Here is a 25,457-nt window from a genome sequence, read left to right as displayed (position 1 = left end):
CTGCAGCCCTGCGCGAGGTAGTGGTTGGAATTTCTTCTGAACAGTAATGTAAGGAATTGTCTTCGTCAAGACAATTAAAAAGGAATAAGTAAAGTAAGGTAAAGTAATTGCCTATTTTTTCAGGCGGGCTTTACGTCCAACTACCAATTAGGTGTAGTGGACGGAGGTGACTAACAAACATACTTTATTGTAAATTTCTTTTATTAACCAATAAATAAAATCCAAGGCCTAAGACCGGGGGAATCGAACCCACTAAACCAACAATACATCTTAGCTTAGCGGATCTAGCCTATAACCGCCTAACATACTTTACTGTAAATTTCTTTTATTAACCATTAAATAAAATCCAAAGCCTAGAGCAGGGGAATCGAACCCACTAAACCAACAATACATCTTAGCTTTGCGGGTCTAGCCTATAACCGCCTAACATACTTTACTATAAATTTCTCATATTAACCATTAAATAAAATCCAAGGCCTAGACCGGGGTAGCGAACCCACTAAAACCAACAATACATCTTAGCATTGCGGGTCTAGCCTATAACCGCCTAACATACTTTACTGTAAATTTCTCATATTAAACCATTAAATAAAATCCAAGGCCTAGACCGAGGGAATTGAACCCACTAAACCAGGGATGAGCAACACGCGGCCCGCCAAGCATTTCTAAAATTGAATTTATTTTATCGACTTTCTCCCATCAATATATTGTTATAAAATTAATTATAATAAAATGGTAGTACATACTAAACCGAAATATTTTTTTATGGCGAGTTACTTGTCGACGACGTTTTTAAACATGCAATACGAACGCGCCGCGTCTGCGCGACTTTTTTGTGACGAGATACACACTTGTCGGTGACTTGTTCAAAAATGCAATACGGACGTTTCGTAAATTATTAGTAAGAGTTAATGTATGTGCGGCCCGCAAAAAAAAATTAAAATTTAAACTGGCCCATTGATTAAAAAGGTTGCTCACCCCTGCACTAAACCAACAATACATCTTAGCATTGTTCAAAAACTAATTTTGAACTTCTCAGAATTTAATGAACAATTTTTTGTTAAGAGGCCACGATTCAAAGGATAACTATATTACATTCATCTTCAGAATAGATAAGCCGGAAAAGCAATATATATATTTTCATATTTTCTCTGCTTAAAAAGAAAGAAAAAAAAAGGGAAATAATAAGCTGAGTAATGGTGATGTTGGCAACATTTCCTTACTAGATTTATGGGTACATAATGAACTTCCAGTACCTGGGGGACGGCAGACAAACCTCGACCGAGGGCAGCAACCGCCCCCCAGTAGATAAAACTTTGAAAATAAAAACAAACAGGTAAAATATTTGTTTGTTGCTGTTTGTTTTAACTTATCTTAAAAAAAACACACACAGACTCCGGAAAAGATAATAAATTACGGACTTTTAGCTTTTAGTAAACTGGCCTTTATTATTTGGAATTAGCGCGTAGTGGTTTTCGAGGTTTTTAAGGTTTTTCAAATTGACGTAAAGTAATTTCTATTCCCCCAAAGTAGAAAATTAATTAAAAACCCCTAACTAAACTCTGAAAGCTCGGCTTTACTTCCGTTGAAAGTAAACAAAGCTCGTTGAAATCCTTATAATATAGCACAGAGCTTTCCTGTAAAAATAATTAAATAAAATTTACGTGAAATTAAACATTTTATTTCCGTTCATGAAAGAACCCAATATTTAAAAGCTAATTACTTTTAAAACTCAAGACGAACATCAACTAACAATGACAACTTGTCGTCTGAAGTTTTATTTTTTTTAAAAAAATAAGCTCCAGTTAGAATAAATAAGGTGGATGTGGAGAAACGTGTGGAAAGCTGCTAGCCTAAGCTTACACATCTTAGGCAGCACGGTAGCCATGGTAACGCCAGGATGCAGCCCTACGTGAGGGGACCAGTTGAATGCTTAGGCTACCCTTTCTTTATTTTCTCCTGTTCACGTCCCTATTAAGGAGACCCCTACAAAATATGTTTACACCGTGAGAAGTTAAAATTACTTATATTTAAAAGGACTATATACTCGTACTAAGTGTCTGACTTCCTGTTTCCAAATTTTAAAATTATTACTCTTTATTGGAACATTATAAGCACGAAAATGGACACGTTCATACTTGCGCCATCCAGTGACGTGTACAGGGTATTCCCAAGGCTAGTATCCTTCCCAAACTTTTCGAACACTCCAGTTTTTATGTGAGTTACTAAACAAATATAAATAATAAATAATTCCCATTACAGGATAGACATCATTTTCATCCCTCGTCCTCTTCCAAATACTTGAACATGGACTAGTCATGTTAGTGACTTTTCTAACAAAAATTTCCCCCCAAAAAAACGTTGTACCAACTAAAACATAATAAAAAGAACGAAACATTCAGCCAGTACATTCCAGTAAGAAAACAGTTGGTCACAATGTTAGTACTTCCTCTCCTTGATTTCCGTTCGTTGGTGTACAATGAATTTATCTGCAGAGCTGAATCTAAGGTTACGAAAGTCTCTGAATTCCAGGGTTCCATTTTTTACCGAAGGAAGTATTTTCTGGTACTTACTTTTCAGGAATCAACGTCCGCAATATTTACTCGATATGGTAATTAGTAAGGCTCAATTAGATCTCAGAGCAGTCAACACTGAATTAGACATTTCTCCACTCAGAAGAGTTACGTAAAAGGATTCCATTCTGAATTCAATCGTCTTTATTCAGGAATTGTTTGTCTCCATCTTTATTGAATAAAACTCCAATAGCTACATTTAAAGCTGAATACGGCGCCAGGGTAGCCGAGCGATTATAGGCTAGACCCGCAAAGCTAAGATGTATTGTTGGTTTAGTAGGTTCAATTCCTAGTGTCCAGGCCTTGAATTTTATTTAATGGTTAATATGAGAAATTTATAGTTAAGTATGTTAGGCGGTTATAGGCTAGACCCGCAAAGCTAAGATGTATTGTTGGTTTAGTGGGTTCGATTCCCCCGGTCTAGGCCTTGGATTTTATTTAATGGTTAATAAAAGAAATTTACAGTAAAGTATGTTAGGCGGTTATAGGCTAGACCCGCAAAGCTAAGATGTATTGTTAGTTTAGTGGGTTCGAATTCCCCGGTCTAGGGCCTTGGATTTTATTTAATGGTTAATATGAGAAATTTATAGTAAAGTATGTTAGACGGTTATAGGCTAGACCCGCAAAGCTAAGATGTATTGTTGGTTTACACACTAAGCCGCTCTTATGACCACTAGACCAACACTTGCCACTATTGTTGGTTTAGTGGGTTCGATTCTCCTGGTCTAGGCCTCGTATTTTATTTAATGGTTAATATGAGAAACTTTATGTTAGGCGGTTATAGGCTAGACCCGCAATGCTAAGGTGTATTGTTGGTTTAGTGGGTTCGATGCACCAGTCTAGGTCTTGGATTTTATTTAATGGTTAATATGAGAAATTTATAATAGTGTGTTAGGCGGTTATAGGCTAGACCCGCAATGCTAACATGTATTGTTGGTTTAGTGGGTTCGATTCCCGATGTCTAGGCCTCGAATTTTATTTAACGGTTAATTAAATTTAGTCCAACAGGTAATTAATAACCCAATAACTATTTATAAGTAAATATTTGTAAAGTTTTAACATTTTAATGCTTATCATCTTTAATTTCTTTTATGTAAATTATTTTTTCTTTGCCCTTAAGGGATACTGCTATGATTCCGCCAGGAAAATGCTGCTGAACTTTAAAGAAAATTCAAAGATTTGGAAAATTATAATAAAAAAGATTACTTCAAAGATAATTTAATTTGGAAATTTGAAGTGAAAACCAGCTGATTCAAATCTAATAAAAATGATCAATGAATATCTAAAAGTACTTGTCACCTGCTAAATCTAATTAATACCAAATTTGGGACCTATTCGAAGTTGTTGCGCTGTTAAATGAACATTCAATATTAATGAGAGCTGACTGTTTGGACTAAATTACTAGCCAGAACCCTTTAGGCTACAAAATTCAAACCATAACCTCAAGTTTACAGCAAGGAAACTCCATTATTCGCTCAAATAAATTTCTTCGCCTAAAGGTAAATCAATAACCAACTGTTTAACCAAACCACTCCTCTCCTCGAATCTGAATCATAATAATAGCAAGAATAACACTTGAGACTGTTTTCAAAATGAGCAAATGATTTTATTTTAAAAATACCATATTTCTTAATTAGTTTTATTCAAAATTTCTTTTAGAAAATTAGTCAATTAATTAGTATTTGTATTTAGATCGGGAGGTTGGAGAATTTTAGGAATCATTTTAGGAGATTTTTAGTATGTTAGGCGGTTATAGGCTAGACCCGCAAAGATAAGATGTATTGTTGGTTTAGTGGGTTCGAATTCCCCTGGTCTAGGGCCTTGGATTTTATTTAATGGTTAATATGAGAAATTTATAGTAAAGTATGTTAGGCGGTTATAGGCTAGACCCGCAATGCTAAGATGTATTGTTGGTTTAGTGGATTCGATTCCCTGGTCTAGGCCTTGGATATAATGTAACACAGGTTATATATATCAAGGTTGCTCACTACACTGAAAATGATACTTCAGAATAAGTCTCCCAAAACTGGAAAAATCGATTAAACACCCTCCGGTTGAATGATTTTTAACAAAAGCTTATTTCCTGAATTATTATAGATGTGAAGGAGGCACCGGATTCCATATTTAACATTTGAACTTTTGATTTTTGCCCTACTAAGATGGAAATTAACAATAACAAAATTAACATACAGAACAATATTTTAAAAAAAGAAAAAAAAATAGCACTGCAAGTCTGACAACAACAAGTCACTGTGAAACTCAATTTGCATGAAACGGAAATGACTTCAGGTGGTAAAAAAAAAGGAAAGCAGTATCCAGAATAGAGCCGTCACTTTTGTGTAAACAGAACGGAAATGAAGCTGCTATTGCACACAATACTTCTGAATGTATTTCGTTATTAAAAAGAGACCATCCTAACGTCAAACAATCAAATATAAATAAATAAAATCAGAAAAGTCCACGCCTTACAGTTGGCCATTTTCTTTATTTTCCTGACCACACATAAAAAGTAGAAAAGCGGAAACAACGGAAAATGAAATTACAAAAAACTTGTTTTTTTTTTTTATTGAGATGACCAAAGTTTATTTATTTTCCTTCATACTCTCTAACCAAGGAGATACCTAGTCTATACAGAACTGCCCAGCCGGAAGTGGGGAGAGAGAGAAAAAATTAAAGTGATTCCTGGATTGCTGCAAAACAGTCGGCGGGGATATCAACCTGAGTTCCCCTCATCCCCTCACTTGGAATATAAATGATGGAAATCGAAGCTCCAAAAAAAAAAAAAAACGTTACTTAGGGGAATCCCCTAGCGGTTACAGGAGGGTGCGCTACCCGAATTGTGAACATCCGCCATAGAGAAAACATGTTTACGTTTTAAAACAACATTTCCGGTTGCAATTTTTTTCCCTGGATGTTAGCCAATTTTGTTGATAAATCTACCCAAACTCAATGGAAACCTCTTCTTTTTTTTTTCCTGAAGGTTGAGGAAAGTGGAAAATCTGTCCCAGTGGCCAGCGTGATATGAAAATGGAAAATCGGAAGTAGTAGTAGATTTAGGATTTTATTTAGTCGCCATAACCAGAAAAATAAGTTCCCAAAAATTGTGCAACTTTATTGATTCTTTTTTCTTAATAAGAAATTAAAGGAAACAGAGGGGTGGGGAAAGACCAATTCTAAGAGGAATGCAGCTGACTGCTACCAATCTCAGCAGCCACTGGCACTTAGTAACCATTACGTACAATCTAGTGAAGTGTAAAGCCGTATTTCACGGATGGCTGACCAGCTCTTATGATCTGTATGTGAAAGACGTAACAATAGGTCATACATTCCATCCTGTACCGTTGAGACATGCAGGACAAGTGGAGTTGAAACTGATAATCATACAGTGAAGTTGTCTATTCCAAGAAAGTGGACCAAGAATGTAAGACACAGACCGACCTTAAAGCTGTTTTGATAGACTTTAGATTTAATTACGAATTTCCATAACTTTAATTTTGATACAACATAATTTTGGGCTAGCTATAAATAATTTAGGTTAAATTTGTGATCATCTTTTCATTATTAGAGTATCAAAAAATTTAAGCATCTACGTTAAGCAGATGGAGCAATTTATTAATTTTCTCAGAAGCTGAAACATTTCTAGGATAAATTCAGATAAGGTGGGGGGCAGACTTTTTTTTTTTTAAGGGACTATCTGGATGTGAGGTTCGGTTATGAAGTAGACTGAAGATGTTGTTAAAATTACGAGTTTTATGAAATTCTAAACGATTCTCTTTCTACTGTAAATCAAAGAATTGATTGCAAAAGAAAGAAATATAAATAGGGCTAATTCCCAAATTTAGAAAGCAATTTAATCTTTAAAAACTTGACACAGACAAAAGGAATCTTAAATTTAAGAATGGGAAAATAACACAAAATAATTTAACCATATATTTGAATTTAAATGCAAAACTATGTAAATAAAATCTGTCTAGCTGCAAGTTGGTGCATGTCCATCTTTATTAATAATAATACGTCTAATGAATTTGATTTTTTCAGCTTACCTATACTGGTTTAATATTATAGACAAAAAAATTAAAAAATTAATTGAGATTAACTAATATACATTACACTATACATTAAAAACAGTTACACTGGTTATACACTGAAAAACTATTTAAAACAAACAAACTTGTGCTTAAACTGATAAGCATTTTTAATAAAGCTTAAGGGACGGTATACGCCGTTCAAAAACCGAACACAAACTGAAGGATACCCGTGGCACACCCCACAATACAGGCCGGTATTGCCGGGTTGCATAGTGGGGAGGCTAGAAAGGAGCGCTATGAGCCGGTACAGAGTCAACACATACAGACGGGCGCGCGCGCGCATGGCGCTTTTAAAAGCACTATTTTCTGACCACTATAAGAGTTGTGTGAATTTAACCACAACCCTTCACCCCCGCACTATAATTATCGAGGTGCTGAGATCTAATGGGGATTTTTTTTTAAATAAAAGAAAAATATGAGAAATTCATTTAAAATGGTTACTCAATAATTATTTTACAGACAGACATATGTACTTTAGTGAATGCAACTTGCAGGGAATTTATACTTTTATAAGTGTTAGTTAGTAACCTTGTCAATCAGCTGTTCGATTTATATTTACGTAAATGTAGCCGTTATGGTCTTAGTTTCAATGGAGTGGCCGCTAGCTGAAAGTACATACTTATGAAGAACAGCGTTCTGTGATCCGATTGTTTTTATTTTCGAAAAGTGTACAGCTTTCAGAAATGGATGAACATACAATACGGAAGTAGAGTCTTGAACGGGGCCAGTTTTTAAGCTTAAAGTCTAAAAGAGCGGCAAAAGAGTAAGCGACGAGTATTTTTTTATGGACGGAGCAAAGCTCTATTAACAACCTATATTACTCATACAGATGATTGAATACAAAATCCAAGCCTGCACTGATGAGAAAATATCCGGAATGACACAGAGAAAAAGCTTGCGTCTTCTTCAAGACAATGCTCGCCCTCTTACGGCACAACTGACGCTGGAGAAACTGTCGGCAAAAAAGTGGGCAGAAAGGTTCCCACCTCATTCTCCTTGCAGCCCTTTGCCTTCGTCCCTTCGGATAATTATCTGTTTGGTCCAAAGCAGCTCTACATGGCATCAAGTTCAACGGCAACCTCAGAGATAAAAGAAAAAAGACTGGTTTCAAGTTAAAGGTAAAGAATTCCTCGATATTTCGTGCTAATTACTGATTACTGTATTGACTCGTCGCCTAAACAACGTTAATACGAAGCAAAATTGTGTTTGTATTTCTAAATTTTAGGGGGGAAAAACTCGGCAGACCGGAAGTCCACTTTAGCGAGCAGAATTTCCCACACTTTCAAGATGTACAGTGACTACAAACACATAATCCAACAACTTTTACAGGAAATATGTTCATTTCTCTCTCAGAGAATTGGTGAGAAAAAAAATTAAATATTAATAAAATTTTCGTTGAAATTACAACTAATTTAATAAAATTTCTAAAATTCTAACTGGCGCCAAACTTATGGCCTTGTGCGAATAGAGGCGTTAACTAGCTAACTGCACTACCGTTTAGCCTTTATGGGTTCAATTCCCGGCCTTGGGATTCTTTTTTTTTTTTTTAATATTTAATGAAACCGTTACCAAATTACTTATACATGACTTACTGTAAACTCGCAAGCGATTTTCTACAATACCATTCACATAACTTTTCAAAGTGTGAGTTAAGTTGAATGAGAATGTGGTCAATTCCTCAGTGCTGGATAGTACAGCTGATTTTATCCGGTGTAACACGTACACAAAAAAAAGTTATTTAAAAAAAAATCAAATCAAAGGAGCTGTGGGTCGAAAACATTTAAAAAACTGGAAATAGTAATGTGATGCCACGGTAGCCGGAGCGGTTATAGGCTAGACCCGCAAAGCTAAGATGTATTGTTGCTTTAGTGGGTTCGATTCCCCGGTCTCTAGGCCTTGGTTTTTATTTAATGGTTAATATGAGAAATTTATAGTAAAGTATGTTAGGCGGTTATAGGCTAGACCCGCAAAGCTAAGATGTATTGTTGGTTTAGTGGGTTCGATTTTCCTGGTCTAGGCCTTAGATTTTATTTAATGGTTAATATGAGAAATTTATAGTAAAGTGTGTTTGTTAGTCGCCTTCGTCCACGACACCTATGTTAATTTGGTAGTTGAACGTCCTGAAAAACATAGGCATTACTTTACTTTTTACAAATCCTAGTAAAATTTGTGTTGGGATACTTTTCATTGGATTCCAAACACAGAATGTTTTCCCAAAAATAACTAAAACCTTGGAAAATAGTTACCTGTACAGTTGCGAAAGATTGTAAGTACATTTAAGGGAGCCTTCAGCCATAAAAGGGTAAGACACCTGTCCTATCTCTCAACATGAGGAGAACGGAATATTATGTACCCTTAAATAAAATTATAAAACACATCTGCTCTGAAGTCATAACTGTGCTGGTCAAATGTAATATAACCTATTTTATACAGGTTGTTCCAGGCATGGATGGAGATAAACAGCCAGCAGCAAAGACTCTTGAGGGCAAACCTGGGTAAGCCATAAACTTGGATGCCATAATAATATATCTGTCCCTGGGATAACCTCCCTGGGATAGCCCAGGACATGAGAACTGTCACCTCTGCTAACGAGACCATTATCGGGCCCACTAACTAAGCAACATATCAAGTTATGGCTCACTCACCACTGTATCCACCCCAATTTAGCGCTTATTAGTTTGAAACTCTAATAATGAGGAAAATTATTACGAGTTTTAGAAGATTGAGGTATTAACAGATCGATTGATTATCTAGGTGGTTAACTTGGGTTCATGCTTTAAGTAGGCAACAATGTTTAGGCGCCCGGATGTATGTTCCACTGTACTGCCGGCTTCTGGACAGTGTTCTTTCATTAAAGACAACACTGTCAAACACCGAACAATATCCTGTCAAGAATGGCTTCACTAAATAATTTTTAATTTTATTTTTTCCGCGATATTTGCTGGCAATATTTTAACGATAATTAAAGGATGTTGCTAACTAGACGCCCCATCATCAACATGTGCTGATAACGATGCATGCAGAGTGTCAAAGGGCATATTTCACATTGGTAGCATAATTAATGCTCTCAGAGCCCTTTCAGCCTAACCCCAGGAGGGTTACCGGGAGAACTTTCCGTCCTCCCCTTGGGGAAATTAATATCAATACTAGCCTTATTTATTTCACGTTTCACCAACAACTATGGCTTATGAATGATTGTAGAATATGTTTTATTTCAATTATGATGTGCCTAATTTTGATTTGATTGAAGAATTTTGTCGAAATAAAACCGTTAAGATAAAAATTAAATCATTTTTGGTTATAAACATTTTTATTGCATAAATTGATTCTTTATGAAATACCTACGGAGGGAAAAATAGTGAAAAAATTCTAATCACTTGTTTTATTAGGAATATCTTGCTTTAAAAATCCTAATGGCGGATCGAACAAGCGTCTTGTGGGCGTGTACACTGGCCAATAGAAGCGTAGATAGGTAGGGATAAACTACACTCAATTACACGCCCACATACCACTTCTACGTTCCGCCATTAAGACTTTTTAGGCTATTTTATTAAAGGAAAAATGTACTCTAGAATTTTTTCACTATTTTTTCCCCCGTAGGTATTTAGTAAAGAATGAAATTATGCAAAAACCCAAAAAAATTATCTTGAAGATTTATTTTACGTTTCACCAACCACTACGGTTTATGAATGATTGTAGAATATGTTTTATTTCAATTATGATGTGCCTAATTTTGATTAGATTGAAGAATTTTGTCGAAATAAAACAGTTAAGATAAAAATTAAATCATTTTTGGTTATAAACATTTTTATTGCATAAATTGATTCTTTATGAAATACCTACGGAGGGAAAAATAGTGAAAAAATTCTAAACACTTGTTTTATTAGGAATATCTTGCTTTAAAAATCCTAATGGCGGATCGAACAAGCGTCTTGTGGGCGTGTACACTGGCCAATAGAAGCGTAGGTAGGTAGGGATAAACTACACTCAATTACACGCCCACATACCACTTCTACGTTCCGCCATTAACACTTTTTAGGCTATTTTATTAAAGGAAAAATGTACTCTAGAATTTTTTCACTATTTTTTCCCCCGTAGGTATTTAGTAAAGAATGAAATTATGCAAAAACCACAACAAATTATTTTGAAGATTTATTTCACGTTTCACCAACCACTACGGTTTATGAATGATTGTAGAATATGTTTTATTTTAATTATGATGTGCCTAATTTTGATTTGATTGAAGAATTTTGTCGGAATAAAACAGTTAAGATAAAAATTAAATCATTTTTGGTTATAAACATTTTTATTGCATAAATTGATTCTTTATGAAATACCTACGGAGGGAAAAATAGTGAAAAAATACTAAACACTTGTTTTATTAGGAATATCTTGCTTTAAAAATCCTAATGGCGGATCGAACAAGCGTCTTGTGGGCGTGTACACTGGCCAATAGAAGCGTAGGTAGGTAGGGATAAACTACACTCAATTACACGCCCACATACCACTTCTACGTTCCGCCATTACGACTTTTTAGGCTATTTTATTAAAGGAAAAATGTACTGTAGAAATTTTTCACTATTTTTTCCCCCGTAGGTATTTAGTAAAGAATGAAATTATGCAAAAACCCAAACAAATTATCTTGAAGATTTATTTTACGTTTCACCAACCACTACGGTTTATGAATGATTGTAGAATATGTTTTATTTCAATTATGATGTGCCTAATTTTGATTAGATTGAAGAATTTTGTCGAAATAAAACAGTTAAGATAAAAATTAAATCATTTTTGGTTATAAACATTTTTATTGCATAATTTGATTCTTTATGAAATACCTACGGAGGAAAAAATAGTGAAAAAATTCTAAACACTTGTTTTATTAGGAATATCTTGCTTTAAAAATCCTAATGGCGGATCGAACAAGCGTCTTGTGGGCGTGTACACTGGCCAATAGAAGCGTAGGTAGGTAGGGATAAACTACACTCAATTATACGCCCACATAACACTTCTACGTTCCGCCATTAACACTTTTTAGGCTATTTTATTAAAGGAAAAATGTACTGTAGAAATTTTTCACTATTTTTTCCCCCGTAGGTATTTAGTAAAGAATGAAATTATGCAAAAACCACAACAAATTATTTTGAAGATTTATTTCACGTTTCACTAACCACTACGGTTTGTGAATGATTGTAGAATATGTTTTATTTTAATTATGATGTGCCTAATTTTGATTTGATTGAAGAATTTTGTCGGAATAAAACAGTTAAGATAAAAATTAAATCATTTTTGGTTATAAACATTTTTATTGCATAATTTGATTCTTTATGAAATACCTACGGAGGAAAAAATAGTGAAAAAATTCTAAACACTTGTTTTATTAGGAATATCTTGCTTTAAAAATCCTAATGGCGGATCGAACAAGCGTCTTGTGGGCGTGTACACTGGCCAATAGAAGCGTAGGTAGGTAGGGATAAACTACACTCAATTACACGCCCACATACCACTTCTACGTTCCGCCATTAACACTTTTTAGGCTATTTTATTAAAGGAAAAATGTACTGTAGAAATTTTTCACTATTTTTTCCCCCGTAGGTATTTAGTAAAGAATGAAATTATGCAAAAACCCAAACAAATTATTTTGAAGATTTATTTCACGTTTCACCAACCACTACGGTTTATGAATGATTGTAGAATATGTTTTATTTTAATTATGATGTGCCTAATTTTGATTAGATTGAAGAATTTTGTCGGAATAAAACAGTTAAGATAAAAATTAAATCATTTTTGGTTATAAACATTTTTATTGCATAAATTGATTCTTTATGAAATACCTACGGAGGGAAAAATAGTGAAAAAATTCTAAACACTTGTTTTATTAGGAATATCTTGCTTTAAAAATCCTAATGGCGGATGGAACAAGCGTCTTGTGGGCGTGTACACTGGCCAATAGAAGCGTAGGTAGGTAGGGCTAAACCACACACAATTACACGCCCACATACCACTTCTACGTTCCGCCATTAAGACTTTTTAGGCTATTTTATTAAAGGAAAAATGTACTCTAGAATTTTTTCACTATTTTTTCCCCCGTAGGTATTTAGTAAAGAATGAAATTATGCAAAAACCACAACAAATTATTTTGATGATTTATTTCACGTTTCACCAACCACTACGGTTTGTGAATGATTGTAGAATATGTTTTATTTTAATTATGATGTGCCTAATTTTGATTAGATTGAAGAATTTTGTCGAAATAAAACAGTTAAGTTAAAAATTACATTAATTTTTTTAGTATTTATTTTTATTGCATAAATTGATTCTTTATGAAATACCTACGGAGGGAAAAATAGTGAAAAAATTCTAAACACTTGTTTTATTAGGAATATCTTGCTTTAAAAATCCTAATGGCGGATCGAACAAGCGTCTTGTGGGCGTGTACACTGGCCAATAGAAGCGTAGGTAGGTAGGGCTAAACCACACACAATTACACGCCCACATACCACTTCTACGTTCCGCCATTAAGACTTTTTAGGCTATTTTTTTAAAGGAAAAATGTACTCTAGAATTTTTTCACTATTTTTTCCTCCGTAGGTATTTAGTAAAGAATGAAATTATGCAAAAACCACAACAAATTATTTTGAAGATTTATTTCACGTTTCACCAACCACTACGGTTTGTGAATGATTGTAGAATATGTTTTATTTTAATTATGATGTGCCTAATTTTGATTAGATTGAAGAATTTTGTCGAAATAAAACAGTTAAGTTAAAAATTACATTAATTTTTTTAGTATTTATTTTTATTGCATAAATTGATTCTTTATGAAATACCTACGGAGGGAAAAATAGTGAAAAAATTCTAAACACTTGTTTTATTAGGAATATCTTGCTTTAAAAATCCTAATGGCGGATCGAACAAGCGTCTTGTGGGCGTGTACACTGGCCAATAGAAGCGTAGGTAGGTAGGGCTAAACCACACACAATTACACGCCCACATACCACTTCTACGTTCCGCCATTAAGACTTTTTAGGCTATTTTTTTAAAGGAAAAATGTACTCTAGAATTTTTTCACTATTTTTTCCTCCGTAGGTATTTAGTAAAGAATGAAATTATGCAAAAACCACAACAAATTATTTTGAAGATTTATTTCACGTTTCACCAACCACTACGGTTTATGAATGATTGTAGAATATGTTTTATTTTTAATTATGATGTGCCTAATTTTGATTAGATTGAAGAATTTTGTCGAAATAAAACAGTTAAGCTTCTCTCCAGAGACGACTTTGTGGGAGTGTCTTAGCTTGCAGGGCCTGGAAATTTGGCGACAGTTGGCCATCAAATCAGTCTGCTCCACGACATTCTATCAATAAGGAGCCTCCAATAGTTTTTGCCGCCTTTTATGGAAAATGGAAGGAAACAAATAGAGGTGGGTGGCCTACCATGATTAATGAGAGCGTCCGAAAAAGGGCATTGACAGAGAAGTAAACAGGAATGGAATGGTAGCGATTTACAGGATTACAGGAGAGAGAATGGAACCATAGGAAAAGGTGGAGAGAAAGAATTTCGGGAATAGGGAATATGGAACGCTGTCCATCTGAAAGCCAAAGAAGAAAGGAAGAATTAATAAACTCCACGCTCAGACAGACTCAGACCATTTTATAACGAGTATTCCCGGTGAAAATTTGCAAGATTTTAACACGCTCAAGGGAAAAGAGGAAGTGTAAGACTAGCAAAAAACCTTTACTTTTTTTTTTTAACAACACTAAAGAGATAACAAATTGGAAACGAACAACTAATTGTAAGGAATGGCTTTTAGAAAGGGGGATATCGAAAACCCAGGGACTGGAGTCACCATGGCAACCGGAGATACCCAAGTTTATCGTCAGCCTCTACCCAAGTTGGAGCCATTCTCACCGAACATCCTGATTGGCTTAATCTGGTATTGTGTTTAAGCGAGCTTCCTTCATTAAAGTTACGGGTTTAACCGAGTTCAAACGGATTTTAAACTTTTAATGCGTAATCCTAATTTATTTCGTCGTATTTCTATTGATTATCGGTACTTTTTTTTTTTAGTTTTAAGCTCCTCTTAAAGGACTTAGTTTATTAAAGTAATTGCTTATTTCAAGATTATATTGTGAGTGCGCTGTGACGCTTCTCTCTTATACAGCAATTATCTCAGTTCGTTCCAAACTTATAACTTCCTCTTCAAACTCTCAATTTTTGTAAAAATTTTCTACTTTCTGCTAAAATAACAAACACAATGTAAAAGCCGGATATACAAACCTTAAAGGCGCCACGGTAGCCGAGTGGTTAGAGCGGCTAGACCCGCAAAGCTAAGATGTATTGTTGGTTTAGTGGGTTCGATTCCCCTGGTTTAGGCCTTGGATTTTATTTAATGGTTAAAATGAGAAATTTATAGTAAAGTATGTTTGCTAGTCGCCTCCGTTCACGACACCTAATTGGTAGTTGGACGTAAAGCCAGCCTCAAAAAATAGGCAATTACTTTACTACTTACTTACAGACCTTAAAATAAAAACTTTAGAGCACAGGTTGATAATCCTAGAGTCTACGAACCCTTAGGCTGGAAACATAGTGGAGCGGCGAGCAAAGCGGCGATGACAGCGAAGAGCGAAGCGGCAAAAACAAAAACTAGAAATAGATAGAGTTGCTCTATCTTCGCTTTGCTCGCCACTATGCGCGGTCCCATATGTTAACTTCTGTTTGATTTCGCCGCTTCGCTCTTCGCTATCATCGCCGCTTTGCTCGCCGCTCCACTATGTTTCCAGCCTTAAGGATCTGCACAACGATTTCAAGAGTTAAGGAAAAATATCTCTTAATTAAATTTGATTTTAAAATTCCATTAAATTTTATTAAAACTGTCCGGTAGGACAGTTGTATAAGGGTTGATCGTCAAAAACTGCACGAAAAATGCGTAACGTTGAAAAACACCCAACTTTGACAATTTTTTTTCTATTTTTCTATAAAAGATCAAATTCCCAAATTTTCTTTAAATTATAGGGCAAACCCTCCTTTATGACTGTAATTTTTTTGCAACAACCCAGATCTAATAGGTTTCGAGAAAAAAGTTGCCGAAAATGAGCAAAAACGGCTTTTTCAAAAATTGTTCTTGTTCTTGTTCTTGTTCTTGTTGTTGTTGTTGTTGTTGTTACCTTTTTTGTAAACTGCGTAGAGCCTAAACGCGTTAACCGATTTTTATGAATGAGGTGTCATTCGATTCGGAATTTTATGTAGATGTGCCTTTTAGGGGTCTCCACGCTGTACATCGAATGGGGGAGGAGTTAGCCCCCTATAATTAAGGCCCCCTCTAAAATTATTATTACTAATTACTCTGTAAATCTTGGCCCGATTTTGATAAAATTTGGCAGGATGAAAGGGTTAGGGAAAGAGCGTAACAATAAAGCGACGATCTGCTCTTACACTTGTTAAGGGTAAGTATAGCAATCGTTTCAAATTATCGACACCTGAACCGATTTTCATGAATAAAGTGTCATTCGAATCAAAATTTTGTACAGATTTGCACTTTATCTTTAATAATAAACAGATAGAAGATCATATTTAAATATGGTGCAGAATTTAATTTCAAAAAACCTACTCTTCCATAAATGTCCACTTATGGGAATAAATAGGAAACAAACTTTATTAACAATGCAATATTAAATGACCTCTTACAACTTTAGGACGAGCCAGTTTGCATGTGTAAACCATATTTTTGTCGGAATATAAAAAATAAAAATCCGGAAATCACAAAACGGAAATTAAAAAAAGGGTTATCATTTAATAAAAAGAGCATTGTGAATATAAGAAGAATGTCCAACTCTACTACAATTTTAGTAAGCAGAATTTTGGACCTGAAATTGACTGAGTACAATCAGTTCGGTAACAACGTAAAACACCTGTAAGAGTACGGCTATCTTCACCGGTTTAATAAGGCGTTTCGGAAAAACCTGTATTTTGGAGCTATAATAACTAAGGAAGAGATAAGTCAATACGTATTACACGTTAATTGCAAAGATAGATTACAATATTCATAAAGATTGTAATATTCATTATTCATACTATAGAATGGCAATTTCGTGGGAATAATTATTAAGTTTTAAGCGTTTCTCATGTAAAAGGGATTCAAATACACATTTCCCTAATACTATGAAGCTGGGCTTGTGTTTGTACAGCCTCTTTCCTAAATTAGGTCCTAAATATATTCAAAGGGTTTTACCAAGGAATTCCAATTGCCCTTGCGAGACCTCCAGCTCCACACTAATGCCCAGGTAATTTAAGACAGTTTTCTGGGAGGTGAATCGAACCCACCCGAATATAAAGTACTAGTATGGATTACTTTAATTAAATATTAAAAGTCTTTTTTTTTTTTTTGCTAAGTAGATACAACATTTTCAATCTAAAATTATGCTTTCTCTACTGCCTATAAGAAAACGACACACAGAAAAACAAAATACGTATTGTTCGTTTAGTAGGATCGATTCCCTTGGTCTAGGTCTTGGATTTTATTTAATGGTTAATATGAGAAATTTTGTAGTAAAGTATGTTAGGCGATTATAGGCTAGACCCGCAAAGCTAATACGTATTGTTCGTTTAGTAGGTTCGATTCCCCCGATCTAAGACTTGGATTTCACTTAATGGTTAATATGAGAAATTTATAGTAAAGTATGTTAGGCGGTTATAGGCTAGACCCGCAAAGCTAATACGTATTGTTCGTTTAGTAGGTTCGATTCCCTTGGTCTAGGTCTTGGATTTTATTTAATGGTTAATATGAGAAATTTTGTAGTAAAGTATGTTAGGCGGTTATAGGCTAGACCCGCAAAGCTAAGATGTATTGTTGGTTTAGTGGATTCGATTCCCCTGGTCCTGGCCTTGAATTTTATTATTTAATGGTTAATATGAGAAATTTATAGTACAGTAAGTTAGGCGGTTATAAGCTAGAGACCCGCAAAGCTAAGATGTATTGTTGGTTTAGTGGGTTCGATTCCCCCGGTCTAGGCCTTGGATTTTATTTAATGGTTAATATGAGAAATTTTGTAGTAAAGTATGTTAGGCGGTTATAGGCTAGACCCGCAATACTAAGATGTATTGTTGGTTTAGTGGGTTCGATTCCCCCGGTCTAGGCCTTGGATTTTATTTAATGGTTAATATGAAAAATTTTGTAGTAAAGTAAGTTAGGAGGTTATAGGCTAGACCTGCAATACTAAGATGTATTGTTGGTTTAGTGGGTTCGATTCCCCTGGTTTAGGCCTTGGATTTTATTTAATGGTTAATATGAGAAATTTAACAGTAAAGCATGTTAGGCGGTAATAGGCTAGACCCGCAATACTAAGATGTATTGTTGGTTTAGTGGGTTCGATTCCCCCGGTCTAGGCCTTGGATTTTATTTAATGGTTAATATGAAAAATTTTGTAGTAAAGTAAGTTAGGAGGTTATAGGCTAGACCTGCAATACTAAGATGTATTGTTGGTTTAGTGGGTTCGATTCCCCTGGTTTAGGCCTTGGATTTTATTTAATGGTTAATATGAGAAATTTATAGTAAAGTATGTTTGCTAGTCGCCTCCGTCCAAGACACATTTTGTCCGAAATCTTATTGTGGCACTGTCTATTGGTCTTTGAAATATCTAATTTGAATTTTCAGTGAATTAAGTTACCTGGACACATAAAGACAGGCCCATAAATGAAATGTTAAATTAGACAAAATTGTAAAAACCATTTTTGTTTTTCTTATTCTGGAGACTGTGGAGAATTTTGAAAAATAGACGTTTCCATGGAAAACTTAAAATTGAAAATCTGCTTTCTCTTATAACAGTAGAGAAAGAGAAAGAAGGAGAAAAAAAATGAAAAACACATAACAGTAACATCAAATAACTAAAATATCCTCAAATTACAACCAGGATGAGGTTACCAGACACTTTCGGCATTCTGCGCCTAAACATTCCAGCTTTAGCAGAGAATATTCAAAACTTGCACACCAATTCCAACAAATTCCTGGAACTCTGTATTATACTATTAGTCTGTCTATATAATAAATTTGTGTCGAGTATTTTTACTGAGCCCCCTCAGTTTAGATTTATAGCCAATGTTAGTCCACATTTCTGGGCACTGATCTATACAGAGAGAGCAGGAATCTCACAAAGAGAGACAGTTAGTGCGTTTTATGTAGATCTCTGTCTCCCAGCCCTCTAAATCAAGTGTTACAAGGGCAGCTGTTGGCATTTGTTTTCTATTCTGTTTTACATTTTCGCAGCCGTAAGCGAAAATGAATGAAGAGCACAGAATAATTCAATTAAAAGAGAATGCAAACACATTGAACGAACACTCCCAACTAATAGTATTAGGATTAAAAACACGTTAACACAAATTTTATATTATAATAATTCGGACAGGATATCATAATTGCATGATATTTAGAGATCAATTCTTATTTGCCAATTTGTTCTTCAAGTAAAAAATAATTATCGCACATATTTTTTTTTTTTAAATCTTTTATTGGAATTTGCGACTGTAACGGTTGTTGCAACAAGCAAATGCGATGTAATGTAGTGTCTTGATTGAAGAATGGAGAAGGCACCCAGTAGCGACACTCCATTAACGTGATTAGTTCACTATACTGTTATGAGTAGACTATATCGCGCGGGATTATCTTCTCTTCAATCTCCTTGGAGGTAATGTGGAAGAAGATAAGTGTTCAATTAAAGGATTTAGGATGAGCCTGCTGTAAAGAAATGAAACTTTAAGAAACGAGTTTTAGTAAGGTCGTTAATGAAAGGGATTTTGAAGGATCATTACGGATGGTGAGGTTAGAAATGTAGAATGGAGTGTTAAGTAGTTTTCGTAGTATTTTTGATTGTTAAGTCTGGATGCGTAAAGAATTGGAACGTTTAAGTCGATCCCCTCATACTTCAAGGCCGTATTACCAAATAGGTCGCACAAAATTTAGATTAGGACTTTCAATCTAAGTACAATTTTGTAAAATTAGCAACAACAAAACATTTCCGTTTTTATTAACAACGACCGAAAGATGGTAGAAGCAAAAGAAAGAAATACGATGAGAAAGAGCATTGGAGAAGAGGATTTCTCTTCATACTTCTCTTTAATGGTGGGGATGGCCCTCAGCATACTGTAACACCCGAACTACCGTTTCCAAGATGATTGGGCAGATTTTTGAAAATCTTATTCTCAGCATTAGGGTGCAATTATAACAGATTCAAAATAAATAAATAAATATTTCCTTGACGGAGAAAAAGAACGATTTCAGCAAAATAAAGAAAAAATAAAATTCCAATCACCTTTCAGTACAGGAAAAGAAAGTCAGATGTCCTTTCTTATAAATAAGTATCGCGTCTAAGGGTACACTGAATTGAAAACAAACAAGAAATACTACAAATACATTAGTTTTGGACGAGCTAGGTCTATATGAATGTCTGTAAAAAGACATTGGCCAGGATGTTTCAGCCACTGCGATCCTGAGAGACTACAGTGACATCCGCTAATTATTGGCATTGGTGAGAGACTCCAGGTAAATGTGAAAAGGCATGGGATTTTCCTTCCCGGAAGAATCTGTTGTTTTTTTTTGCCTTTTTTTTTTTGGCATTGGCTTCCGCCATACAGCCAGCATCGTCTAGGTGCTTATTTCACTAGAATATCACTCACTCTCCATTCTTACTTATAAATACATTCGCTTCACACATTCATCCCTCTATTATATACAACTATTTACATACAAACTTACCAACTAATGGATGGATCAGTACTCTATATTCCTGTCATCCTTACAGCTTAACCGAAATTAAAATCACCGAAATCCTTCTCTAATCATTTTCTTCCATTCATTCTAATCGGCTATAACTTTTAAATACATTCATATTTCTTTGCTAGCTCTGCTATAGACTTAAGCACATATATGTTAGTGGAGAATATTATGTCTTCGTAGCGAAATGGTGCATCTAACGTGGACATATCCATTATTATATGTTTGAAATCCTCCTCCTCATTGCAATCTACGCAAAGAGGAGAGAGGACCTTTTGTTGAACCTGTGAAGATACGGATCCACACACAGCGAGGTTCGCTCTCAGCCTGCTCATGCTCATTGTCGTAACTAATGAATTTATAGTATTTCTAGTTTGTTTTTAATTCTATTATATCTTTAGACGTCTGCTTCATTTCCATTATTGAAAAGTTTCGACTAGAAAAATGTTTCAAAACAGAATCCCACTTTTGAATCTTCTACGATTTCTAGCTTTTAATCCTACTTCCTTTGCAGCACGCAACCATTCACTTCCTCGTTATCTCATTACATACACACACAATGCACTTCCGGTGACGTACTCAATGTCGACAAATATTACGATCTCTTACAGGAGCAGAGAATTTCAACGTCATAATTTTCAACAAATCTTTTTTATTTACTTATTAAATAAATTGTGAACAAGTCTGTGAGTACGTAGTGAAGAAATAAGTGCGTAAAAAGCGTTATCTCAAGTGATTTACATTCCAGAACGCTTGCACAATATTTGTGCAAACATACGAGTCAAGTTAAGGAACTGAAGATCAGAGATAATTGTACAGATTTACAGTCTCTGTTTATCACTAGCTAAATTGCTCAGAGAAAAACAAAACGATCTTTTTTATTCTCACTAGATAAGAACAGCATCCTGTGCGGCTAAGCACGAAGCGCCACAAACGGAACTCAATATTTTTTTTTTTTTTTTTTTTATATCTTTTATTTGAAATTTACACCTGCACTCGTGCAGTACAATAAGTAAATATGCTGTGCGTACAATAAAAATGGCGTGGCAATCATGAATGATGATCATCCAGTGATGACCATCATTAGTCTACCAGGTCAATATTAACAATTTATTATTTTCATTTTTAGTAAATTTTTTTTTCATTAAAAACTATTCTTTATTAGATGACGTAATCATCACGTGATTAAGAAAACTTATAATTACGTAATTAATCTCTTTAACATACCTTTTACAATTACGTCAAAGCATAATTAGGCGAAACAAAAAAAATCAGCTGTGTTTACCTGAAACAAAACAAAATAAATAGTATAGTGAAGTGTATAAATATTTATTTTGTCTGTAATAATTTAAGTTCGTCTTATATCTGATGACAATTTAGGGATTTAGGGGCACACTCACCCCCTCCAAATATTTGAAGTTATAGATTTACATGTGCTTTCTAAGTTTTGAAGAGAAATCACTGAAGATGCTTTCGAGGCGTATAGAAAGCGGCTTTCGCCATTTTAGTAGCTTTTTAGAAAAGGTCATTGGCACCCAGAGCTTTTTTTCATCATTGCACTTCCTGCCTCTGGAAAGTGTTCTGTCGTTATCCACCTTCAACATTATCCACCTTCGGTCGGTGAGCTGAATGAAGCTCCTAGGAAGAGGGAAAAAATCTAAATGGCTAGCAGCTGGACTCGAAACCAGCATCCCTGGGATTCAAATAATCAGCGAATTATCATTTTAATTAATTGTCACTTCCGGCCAAGCAGATTTTCATCTAAAAACTTAGATTAGATTGTATTAGAAGGGCGGTTCCACCAAAAAGGGGAAGGAACGCAGGCAATCCAAAAAGCCCATTGTTCTCCGTCCACCCCTCATCTCATGAGAGATTCCGGGGCTTTAAAACAACTAATCCGGCTAAAAGTTGCGCCGGATAACAGTACAATAAACTAATAAAGTAGTAACAGGGCACTAGGAAGCATGGCGACTCAATCGCCCAGTGCACTGGAATAAACCTAGAAAGTTCTGGTAAAGATTACCAGGATGCCACAATCTCCGGGAAGAGAAACATTTAACCTCCCGAATACGAAGAATCTTGTTTTAGAATAGATGGGACACACCTCCACAAAGTGCCGCACAGTCTCATTGGACTCAACCACAGCCAGCGCGCAGATTGGCGACTGGGTAATGGCCACTTTTAAAAAGATGATACGCTAAATTCGCATGTCCACTCAACCACCTGAACCAACTGGATGGGATCCGGAACCTGCTAAAACCAATCACAGCCGTTTTAGACAGGCCAATCATTTCCTTAGCCTGACGGCAGTCAGCTCGGGATCTCCACCGTTTCCGATCTAAAAACTTGAATACAGTTTATGCGGTATCCGGTTAAATCTCAATAAATTTTTTTCGATACAATCGTAACACTTATTTCCGGTGTTACCAAGTAACAGGAAGTAGATGCCACAAAGCAACCAAAATAGTAACAAAACAGAGGAAAAAACACCAACTTCACGACAAAGCATTAAAGGTTAACTTTAACACAAGGGGAGGAGCGATCAAAATTTCTCCTCCTTTGAGATCTGCATACGAGTTACATCAGTGATTCCCAAAGTGGTCTATATCGACCCCTAGGGGTCTATGACAACCTGCAAGGGGTCTACCTCAGCGAAAAAAAATTTGGGGGTCCATGAAATGAAAATGGGGGTCCACGATAGTGGATCTCAACACATACACTGATAGAACCTATTTACTTACATCATACTATCTTATAATATCAAAACATATTCAGCGCTGTTACCAATCTCCTAACGAAAAAAAGAAACAGACTGGACATCATTAGCCGAGGAGATTTAAGATTAACCCTTACAAAATTGACGCCAAATGTTGATAATTTATTATTAAAGCATCAGGTTCATCCTTCTCACTAAAAATATTGACTTATTGCTTATGTTATTTTATTTATAGTTTATTTAATGTTACGTACGTTTTACATAACAGATACAAAATTTTATTTTGAGTAGTTTTAATTTAAATTAAATTAATAAATGTATAAATTAACATGTGTTTTTACTTTAAGTTTTTAACACTAAACTTCACTACAGTTAGAAATTTACAGGAAATCAATATCAGGTAAGTAGGGGGTCTACCCAACACGGAAAAACATGGCAAGGGGTCTACGACACAAAAAAGTTTGGGGAACTCTGAGTTACATGAACCATTTTGTTAACAGGTCTGCCTGAAAATCGATTACTTGCAGCTAGTAAATAGATTAGCCGTTAAATAGTGATTGGAAAACTAAATTTGGTATGCGACCAGGTCAATCGATTGTCAGATAACACATTGTACTACAAATTGCCAAAACCTTAGGCAGGGGGCCAGGTTAGCCCTATTTATGCTACTTCTACTTGTACAAGATATCCCCCTTTTGTTAGGTCTGTCTGTCGGTCTGTCTTACAAACAACAAACCTATTCTAACAAATTAGTGTATTTACACAAACTGTTGTTAACCAAACTTATTTAACGACCATGTTAAAATGTAACCTGCTACAAGTAGTGTTAACGTGTTAACGTACAAATTATTTAGTAATTTGTTAAACATGATTTTCTACTTTCACTGACAGTACAATAGAAGAAGTATTGTAATCGTTTAAGGAACTTTTGAAATTGAGCTTAGACCGGAAATAAAGGTCTATTGAAATCACATTTTATTTGTTTAAATGCACGTAGCTCCTAATTTTCTATTTCAGTGTGAAAGGGATTAGCTAAGGGGTTAAGGAACTGGATTCCCACTTGGAGAAACCTGGTTCGAATCTAACTGCTACCACAACTTTTTTCTTGAAGCTTTTTACAGATAACTTCCGGTGATGGACAGAATGTCTGTAACGAAGAGATTGAACCAATGACCTCCAGATGTTGACGAGGCCTTAACTTACGTAAGAATAAAAAAAAATAGAACATACGGTCTAGTAATTACTGTGACATCGCAAGATAACTCCTGAAACCCATAACGTTCGACGACGCAAAGAGGCACCTACAGCTGAAATAATGACTGATTTCAGCCTTCTATCGCTGATATCCGTCCTATGCTGTCCTCCAATCATACGAGGTGTGGCTATTAAATAATGAGACTCACGTTGCTACAGAAGAACTATGCATGCGGCCAAATCTTAACGACCGACAGCTGTGCAGCGTAAAGCCTTCTCTTTCGATTGCAGCATTTCGCTTGTTTGTAGAGAAATCTGTCTGACCGGAAACGTCGTTTGTGTTAGTTTCATTTTGCCGAAAACATGATACACACATGTATTAGAGCAACGAATTGTCGTGAAATTTCACATCAAAACTTTGTAGAACCGCTACTGAAACTTATCTTTTATTAAAAGATGTTTATGGCGATGAATGTTGTTAAATCACGTGCGCAAGTTTTTGAGTGGTTCAAGCGTTTCCAAGATGGCCGAGAAGACGTCGGAGATGATGACCGCCTGGGTCGCTCTTCCACATCCAAAACGGATGAAAATATCGATTATAATTAATCAACATTACTACCGCGTGAGGTGCTTGCTCAACTCCGTGAAAGAGTAATGAAAAAAACGACCCGATTTGTGGAAGAACAAGTCATGGGGGTTCTCCAGCAAGATAACGCGCTGGCGCTCACACTGCATTGTCTGTTAACAAGACGTTTCTAGCCAAGTACAACATCCCAGTTTTAGGCCATCCGCCTTATTCGCCTGTCCTGACCCCATATGACTTCTGTCGGTTCCCTAAAGTCAAATCTGCATTAAAAGGAACAAGATTTCAGTCCGCTGTGAAGCTGTGAAAGAAAAAGCGGCACGCGTCATGCAGGAGCTCATAGAAAAAGTCTTCCAGCACTGTTTTGAACAATGGTAAATTCGCATGGAGCGTTGTAGGGATTGAAGGTGATAATAACTAAATATGTATAAATTTAAAATAAAATGTTTTTACAGCAATAGTCTCGTCATTTAATAGCCACACCTCGTATTCCTAATTCCTACAAGTTTGCATTCCCTTCCAGAAATACGGGTACTTC

General features: G+C 35.3%; 2 protein-coding genes across 2 annotated transcripts in view; both read right to left on the bottom strand.

Annotated features, from left to right (window-relative positions):
• Liprin-alpha (PTPRF interacting protein alpha) overlaps positions 1-25,457 on the bottom strand; it is a 213,017-nt gene that overhangs the window by 95,610 nt on the left and 91,950 nt on the right. The gene's annotated exons all lie outside the window — the stretch shown is intronic.
• LOC141452273 (liprin-alpha-2-like) overlaps positions 11,498-25,457 on the bottom strand; it is a 108,170-nt gene continuing 94,210 nt past the window's right edge. Inside the window, exon 2 of the mRNA XM_074124248.1 lies at positions 11,498-21,711. Coding sequence (XP_073980349.1) covers positions 21,679-21,711 — 33 coding nt within the window. The 3' untranslated portion in view covers positions 11,498-21,678. The remainder of the gene's footprint in view (positions 21,712-25,457) is intronic.

This window comes from Rhodnius prolixus, unplaced genomic scaffold (assembly GCF_049639745.1).
Source record: "Rhodnius prolixus isolate KJV_2025 unplaced genomic scaffold, Rpr scaffold_3, whole genome shotgun sequence".
Taxonomy (NCBI): Eukaryota; Metazoa; Arthropoda; class Insecta; order Hemiptera; family Reduviidae; genus Rhodnius; species Rhodnius prolixus.
Note: the sequence above shows the minus strand (reverse complement) of the source record. Positions and strands in the feature narration are given on the sequence as shown.